General features: G+C 28.1%; 1 protein-coding gene across 1 annotated transcript; it reads left to right on the plus strand.

Moving 5' to 3' along the window:
* The first annotated feature begins 7,271 nt into the window (after positions 1-7,271).
* Positions 7,272-8,188, plus strand: LOC137822828 (17.5 kDa class I heat shock protein-like). The gene has a single exon (XM_068627830.1). It carries the CDS (start codon positions 7,479-7,481, stop codon positions 7,938-7,940), a length of 462 nt encoding a protein of 153 aa, XP_068483931.1. The 5' UTR covers positions 7,272-7,478; the 3' UTR covers positions 7,941-8,188.
* Positions 8,189-9,176: the final 988 nt, after the last annotated feature.

Here is a 9,176-nt window from a genome sequence, read left to right on the forward strand (position 1 = left end):
ATATATATATCTATAAAGAGAGAGAAAATGATAAACGAAATTAAAAAAGAAAACATTTTATGATTTTTTAATAATATTGATTAAATTACTGTAAAAAATAAAATTTACTAATTATTCAGAAATTTATTTTTATTCCTATCTCCATTAAGTTTTAAGAGGGTACTTGACTTTTATTTTCTCTGACAGTGTTTTATACTCTGAAGAAGTGACCCTCTCTTTTCTTCCTCTACCACTTTATTAAAATCTCCCCTCCCTTCATTTAAATCAAATAAAGTACAATAAAAAGTTATCATCTTATGATCCAACATTTTCTGACACTTAATTAATTATTTCACCAATAATTTTGGCACAATTATAGTATTTCTTCTAATAATTGAGATAAAGTTTATGCAAATTAATATACAACTAATAATAAAAGTTTATTTGAACTTATTTTGATATTTTCTAAAATTGTAATCAATTGACTCTATAACTTCTTTTTTCATACAAAATTACTCGACTAAATCAAGTCATAGGAGCATAAAAGCCTATGCACGTATTGTTGTATTTCATACTTTTTGTATTATATAAAAAAAATCTATTCTATTGTTTTTTAATTACATTAACTAAATCATAACAAATTATAATAAAAATGATAAATAAAATAATATATTTGCGCCATGAAAATTTATATACGACCACTAATAACGTAATTCATATATAATTTGTTTGGTTTAGTTTAATTAAATTTGTAAATCACAACGATCGATTTTAATGGTTTGATTTAAGTTCATTCAATTAAAAAAATATAAATCGATTTAATTTATTTATTTTGGATTCTTAAATTAGTAAAGTAAGTATAAATAAATTTGTAAATCTCAATTTTAATTTAAATAAGAAATAAAAATAAATAAAACTGGCGTGGATTAATTTATACTAATTTAAAAAATACAAATACTAAAACTAAATAAATTAAAATAAATATTTAGTATTAACTTAAATAAATTTAAATAATTTTTTAATATTATTTAAGTCAAATTTAACATAAATAAATATAAACATAAAAAGTAAATTAGATTAATACTTTTATTGGTAATAGCTTAAATAGATATTTAAACTATATTAAATTAGTGGTTAGCAACATCGACTATAATAAATATAAATATTAAAAATAAATAATATTAGAGTTGGCACCGTGAACCTTAATTTAAATAAATATTAAAATAAATAAATAAGTAGTAATTAATTTAATACTAACTTTTGATTCATATTAAAAATAAACTATATTAATATTGATGAAAAATCTAAAATTTAGTAAAGATAAATTTCAAAAGTATAAAGAACAAAAATAATTATATAAATTATAAACTTTCAATCTCTATTTTATTGAAAATTTTATTTCTCTATTATTTTATTTTCTTTAAACTTTCTCTAAATAGAAGTATAATCAGGGAGGAAGTAGAGTTAATAGAATAAAATCTTAAAGGGCCAAACTCACTTTTTCTTTTTTCTCTCTAAAGTTTCTACAAAAGAAAAGAGGTTTTTAATGTAGCGATTCAAATTTGGAAAACTCTTTTGAGTTTTTGGAGCTACACGAAATTTTTTTTGTTAAAAGATGCACTATGTTAAATTCGGATGAACAACATTAAGTGATGATAATGTGACAAACAAAATGACAACAAAGAGAGTGAGAGACAAAGTGATAGAAAGTAACACACATCATACTAATGTTGAACATGTAAAGGACACTTGTCAAGGGATATTTACTAGGCCTTGGATCTACCAATGTCAACACTAACGTTGCATCCTACAGACCAGAGCTCTCCAAAAAATATACATTTTTATGTCCCTCATTGCTTATCTGCATATTCTACTTTATCACTTTATTATCATCACGAGAAAAACAAATTTATCGTTTAGAGAAGGGGCAAGTTTCTAGACTGACAGAATATTTAAAGAAAACTCATAAATGTATAAAACTCTATGTATGATTAATCCTTCAATTAAGATCATAGTTTCTGCATGTCTAGTAATGATTTGAGCATTATTTGGAAGCCTCAGTCTCATAGGTTCTATTTCATAATGACTTAAAAACATGAAAATATTACAAGCAACGTGATCAGTTGCCCTACTATAAAAAATCCAAGATTTTTTATGAGTTTTACCTTTCTTAAGCGATTGATCGGTCATATCATTATTGGTTTTCCTTTGTCATTATTCATTTGAAGGATATCAACTATTTTCTGCAACTGTTCAGTGGATAAAGCATTCACAATTTGATTATTCAAGGACTTATCTTGAGGTGAACTCCTTTCATTGATTTGATCTTCTAAGTTTTCAACAACATTTGTAGCATGGCTAATTCTCTGCTTTATCCAAGGAGGATGTCCATGCTTGGAGTAGCATTCATCTGCAGTATCATTCATCTTGTAGTATGACCATTGCTTCCCAAAATTCTTTCTTTTTCCTCTTCCAGTTCCTTTCCATCCACCAACATTTCTATTGTAGTACTATGGTTGAATTGACTTGTGGGTTGGTTGGATTGACTTGTGTTGTTTATCAAGATCTTTGACTCCATGGTTGATGTCTTGTTGAGGTGCCTTTCTTGCCTTTCTTTTTGTAAAGTGAGAGAGAAGACTATGTTTATGTCAGGCAAAAGTTCCATAAGAAGAATTTGGATTTTCACATTATTATAGGTTTCTCCAAGGCCTTTCAAAAAACACATTACCCATTTTGATTCTCTGTACTCAAGAATGGTTTTGGATAATTTGCATCCACATTTCACGTTGCAAACACAAGTGGGTATAGGTCGTAGATAATCTAGCTCCTCCCACAGAATCTTGGAATCAGTATAATAGTCTGAGATGCTTCTTTCTCCTTGCTTAATCGAATTCATTTCTTAAAGGAAATATGAGATGCGAAAGTGGTTGCTTTTGGAGAATCTTTCCCGCAGGTCTTCTCATAATTCTTTTGCATAGTCGATGTAAATTGTGTTTTGCGCTATCTGCGTTGTTAAGCTTCGCGTTATCCAAAAAATCACTATAACTATCACGTTACAGTGCTCCCATGCTTCATATTGTTGACTCTTACGTGTGAGTTCTGGAATCTACCCAGTGATGAACTTGGATTTATTCTTTGAGAGTAGAGCCCTTTTTATTGCTCGACTCCAAGGGTGATAATTGCTACCATCAAGTTGCGGTGTGACCAACACCATTCTTGAATTCTTTCCAAGGTGAAGATAGAAAGGGCTTGTCAGATTTTGTGAGGGATCCTCAGTAGACATGGTGAGGATGAACAAAGAAAAACAAGAAACACAAGAAGAGGAAGACAAGAGGGAAGAAAAATCAGAGTGACGCATGTTAAAGCGGGTCAAGCCTGATCTGATACCATAATGATTTCCATGACTAAAAGAGAAGATTTACAGGTAAACAAGGAAAGAAGAAAACACACTCATAATAAAAGAAATTTCTCTTTCTATTATTTAGCACACATACGCACTACTCTACACACTTATGCATACACGTTTTATTATGTTTACAAAGATTATAAAGTCATAAAGGAAGGAAAAGGAAAATGGGACTCAAATATAAATAGACCTCAGATATTTGTTCTAAAAATAAACATAAAATTAATAAAATGTAAAAGATTTGGAAATTGATGTGTTAAAAAATGATATGTTGTCTTTTTGTTGGTTAGATGTGTTTTTGGACTTATATTACTCAAGTAATAAAATATCACTTAAGCAACACCTAAGGGTTGAGTCACTATTACATACACCACTCAATGTCGTTCAAGGATTAACATGGACACTCAAAAGCAACAAAGGATATCACTCAAGCTATGATTTGAAACTTGAGCAAGAGAGGTCAAGGTTATTTCCTCTCTTTTGGAGTGAGTGATCTTTAAGCAATGAGAGATTTCTCAAATGTTAAGGTGTAACGATGAAACATGAGGTTTTGGAACATGTGTGATACTATGCACCATGTTTGAGTTAATATGGTTGTTCAAGCATTAGTGAGACAATACGATTTATGTTCTGAAACTTGTTAGTACAATAAGTAGCTTTACTCAATTGTTAATATGACATCCAAACATTAATATGATGTTCAAGTGAAAGGCATTCAAGGGATGAGTGAGAATATTTAAGAGAGAGACCATATTAATTCTCCTTCTCCTTTGGAGTTGATATCTTTCGAACCATATGATACTGCTCAAACAATAAAGTCTTCATTTATACATGAAATCAAGATTATGAAGAACACGTTTGAAGGACGTGTCTCTAGTGTGAGATTTGAAGGTATCGAAATGTTTATACGTACGTGTAGTGAGTTAATATATGATAAACACATACATTTATAACAAATAGACTCACTTATATATTATGTATGATATTTATATGAATGAACCTTTATAAATATATATTATGATTTATGAAATATTCGGTTCTTATAAGTATGGGACAATGATTAAGAGTTTAAAGTTAATATAAATAACTTTACTTACTCAACTTATATATAACCAACATTTTTCTTTAACAATTAATGTTCAATATTTAATTAATGTAAGTATTAGTCTTAATGTTAATTATATACATTTAGTTAAAAATGTTTTTTATTATGGAATTTGCAAGTTAAAATCACTATAAAAAATAGTTTAGGTATATTTTTTGAAAGATGTATTTAATATATTTCAAATTTCACATTTTATCATATATTTTAAAAATAAATATAAAATTTGACATTGGAAACATCTCTCTAAAATTAATATCTCACCTAAATTCAGATCTAAACTCTACCAACTATACACATAGAAAAGTTGCACGAGAAATATAAGCACTTTTAAAGTATTAATACGCAAAGAATAACTATAATTCATAGAAGTTTGAATTTTTAATATAAAATTATTATAATATATTTTCTCTTCTAAATATTTATGAATCTTTCACGAATCACATGTGATTTAAAGTACTTTGTTCACACGTGTCAAGGAAAAAAAGTAACAAATAGGTTAATGAACAAATATTTGCATCATTCCTTACATTCCCTATTATTATGATAGAAAATAATTTAGAAATTTTAATTATTTATTTAATGAAATAAAAACATTAAATTAATATAATTAAAATTATTAATAAATATAAAATTAGGTACAACATTAAATATTATAAACTATTTACTTTAATAAATAATTTTTGTGCATAAATGATATAGTATTTTAAAAAGAAATAAATATTAATTTATAAATTAATGTTATAGTAAATTTGTAAATTATTTATATATTGCATTTATTTAATTATTTTACTCTTCGTAATATAAATTTTTATTAGTCTTCAATATCAAAATCTTGCCTTTGAGTAATGACATCACATACCAAATGTCTCGAGTCACTATAATATTATATATGAAAATATGTATTAAAATAATATATTTAATCTTCCAAATTATAATTGAACGAGATCCTAATTATATGAATAAAAAAATTTAAATTTTATACAAGGATTAAAATGACAAAAAAAAAACAAATTAGAAACTAAAACAATAAAAACGAGTATATTAAAAAAATAACAACATAAATTTAAAATCAATTAAGTATTTCAACAAAAGCTCAACTCCAAATTAGTAAATGAATGTGACTTGCCAGCATCAATAACAAGCTCGCATTTGAAAATTTGATCAAGAGTTGAGTGTTAGAAAATAATATTTTTTGGGACAAATTAAAATTGGTTAAACTTTGGAAGAGTTATTATAATTTTATTGTATTTTTTTTAATTTTGATTTTCAGTTAGATTTTTGTTTAAACAAAAGTCAAATCAATATGCGTTTTTATACTTTTGATTTTTTTTTAAAACTCCGCCCTCATTTCATATTTCAAACAAAATTTTAAATTATTGTATTTCCTTGTATATATTATTAAGCACTTACAAATTAAAAAATATCTTTATTTTCGATTTTTTTTATAGTTATGAGGTAATATTTTGAATGATGAAATATTTTTAATAACATGCTTAATAAATGAATATGATACTTAATGAGTATATTACAAAACAAATGAGAAACCGTTTTTATTGATTGAAATATTAAATATAATTTTTACAATAAAAAATAAAAACATATTAGAAAGTGAAACGAAGTTTAAAAAAAAAAATAAACTAAAAGTAGAAAGTGAAAGAAATAGAACACTTGAGGTGTTGAAAAAAGTAAAAAGAAATTAAACTTACAATATACTTGTGTTCGTTGATTTAAATGGTTTTATTTTCAATAAAACAAGGCTTCTTCTACCTGCACCCCTACGTTTTTCTTCCTGCACTCCCATAATTTTTTAAATCCCAAAACTAACCTTCACCTTTTATTTAGAAAAACTAGAGTTTTTTAGATTACCGGATTCAATCTAGGAGTGTGCTACGGATTCATCAATCCAGAAGTGACTCGTGTTCTTTTTCAAATAAAGGGGTGTTTCGAAAGCATTTTGTTGATTTCTGGATTGTTAAATCCAGAAGTCTAATTTTTGTTACGGATTGATGGATTCGGAAGATTACCGGATTCACCAATCCGGAAGATTATTGGATTCACCAATCCAGAATGCAAAAAAATAAATGCGAATTTCCTATTCTGTAAAATTACCGAATTACATTGTCCGAAAAAAGAAAGAGTAGTGTGGGTCTTATGTCTATTTTGAAATTTTAAAAAAATAATAGGGATATTTTTGTCTTTGCATTAAATTGTGGGGTGCAGGAAGAAAAACGTAGGGGTGCAGGAAGAGACTGCCATAAAACAATCATGAAAAATAAAGTTAACTCTAGCCCATTTCAAACTATTCGGGCTTCATAGCTTTCTAATAAGACTATTTCTTTCTCCACCCCATGCATTTCTTTTGTAATCTCGTAAACATAAAAATTTTCATTTTATCTTTTTCAAATTATTGGAAGTCAATTTTTTTCTTGAAAAAAATACATTTGAAAAATGAATTTCAAATGGGCAACCCAAAATCCTTGTTTTTATATGTCTTTAAGATTAGTAATTCAGATTTTTCTTTTTTAAAAAATAATTTTCAAATTGTATAATTTAGAAGGAAAAATAATTTACAAAGTATAAATCTGAAAACTTTTTTGAATTCACATATTTAGAAGACATTTTATAATCTAAAAAAAGTAAAATGAGAATCCTTATATTTATGGGTGCAGAAGAAATTTTTGGAGTGATGAAAGAAATGATCTTTTAATAATCTAGCCCAATTGACGATGAACTCATAAAATTGTATCTAGAACCTTCTTGCTGGTGACAGAAAATTCCGGAAGATTTTCGAATTTTCTGAAAGAATCTTCAAACTTACAAACCAAAAGAACATTTTCTGGAACATACGAGATTGACCCTTGATTTGATTTAAATACCTTGTGTCGTGCGTCCTTTCAGACAACAAAAACAAGAATTTCGTGATCTGCTAACAATTCACACAGCATTTTGCAGAGTTCAAAACAACATCAGCTAAGAAAAGAAGAGAGAATGTCGCTTATCCCAAGTTTCTTCGGCGGTCGAAGGAGCAACGTTTTCGACCCTTTCTCTCTTGATGTGTGGGACCCATTCAAGGATTTTCATTTTCCATCTCAGCTTTCTGCTGAAAATTCTGCATTTGTGAACACCCGAGTGGATTGGAAGGAAAGCCCAGAAGCGCACGTGTTGAAGGCTGATATTCCAGGGCTGAAGAAGGAGCAAGTGAAGGTGGAGATTGAAGATGACAATATTCTTCAGATAAGCGGAGAGAGAAACGCTGAGAAAGAAGATAAGAACGATAAGTGGCACCGCGTGGAGCGTAGCAGTGGTAAGTTCTTGAGGAAGTTCAGGTTGCCACAAAATGCAAAAGTGGATCAAGTTAAAGCTTCCATCGAAAATGGGGTTCTCACTGTCACCATTCCCAAGGAACAGGTCAATAAGCCTGACGTTAAAGCCGTTCAAATCTCGGGTTAAAAACAACATATATAGAATCTTTGTGCTTTGCTTTGTTCAGTTTGAAGAATCTTGCGTCTGGTGTGTGTGCCTAAAACAATGATATTTTATCTGTACTGTGAATTATAAGGAGCATCATGCAGTGTAATAAATTGTAACCGTTGAAGTGTTATTTGGTCGTGTTGTGAGTGACGTTCATGTGTGTTAAAGTGTCTTAGTTAAATATGATGTACACAAAAACATTATTTATAATCTTTTTCTTATTGTATTTAGTAATTTAGTTAAAGTATACTATTTTATCATTAAAATAAGATTATTTATAAAAAGTTTAGTTATTAATGTATAATTTTCTTGATTTTTTGCTTAAAATTTTAAATGTGTATATAATATTGCTTAAAGTTTCCTATTTTTTAGTTTATATTTACTTTAATAAGTTAAATATAACATTTTATTATTGAAAGAAGTTATAAAGTGAAAGTAATAGAAAAGTGTGAGTGTAAAAAATAATTTCTCAATTAGTTTATCTAGTTAGTCATATCCTAGAATTTTATTTTTGAGGGTATCATTCATAAACATATTTCTTATTACCAAACATTCTGGTTATACACATTGCTAATAAACTACAATTCATTCAATGACTTCTACATAATTTTTTAAGGTATTTTTCTTTACTTCATCATCATTATTTTCTTAATGTTGCTCCTCTTAAGTTGGTAGGTGAAGATTATGAACCCCAACTTGCGTCGAAGCTTAAAATAATGTTCCTTACCCAGTGTCTTCATAGAGTCGGTATTGTGTTGTGTTGGCACATATGAAGGACTGATTATCTCGATTTGTAATTTTTCTCGCACAATGTGACATCTATTTCAATGTGTTTTGTGCGTTCATGAAATGTTATATGCAAGATTTAAGCAGAAAAGTCGAGTTGTCGAGATGGCAAGTTACATGACACCTTTAAGTCCTGCAATAGATATCGTAACCAAACTATCTCCAAACAAGTATTCTGCTTCTGCAGATGATATGTTTGTCTATGTTTGTCTGTTTTTTTTACTTTCATGAGATAATAGAAGAAGAAAAAAATGCAATACCCAGATATTAATTTCCGAGTTGTCTCACAACCTCTTTGGTCTGAGTCGCAATAAACTGTCAATGTCAAATTGTTCTCGGATGGCAATAGCAATTCTTGTCCCAGTGATCCTTTGATGTACTTTAGGACTCGAATTACAGCATCCCAATGAGGTTTCCTTGTATATATTG

The sequence above is a fragment of the Phaseolus vulgaris genome, chromosome 9, assembly GCF_000499845.2.
Source record: "Phaseolus vulgaris cultivar G19833 chromosome 9, P. vulgaris v2.0, whole genome shotgun sequence".
Classification (NCBI taxonomy): domain Eukaryota; kingdom Viridiplantae; phylum Streptophyta; class Magnoliopsida; order Fabales; family Fabaceae; genus Phaseolus; species Phaseolus vulgaris.

Coding starts and splice junctions, on each gene's coding strand:
- LOC137822828 (XM_068627830.1), top strand. CDS start 7,479: ATGTCGCTTATCCCAAGTTTCTTCGGCGGTCGAAGGAGCAACGTTTTC.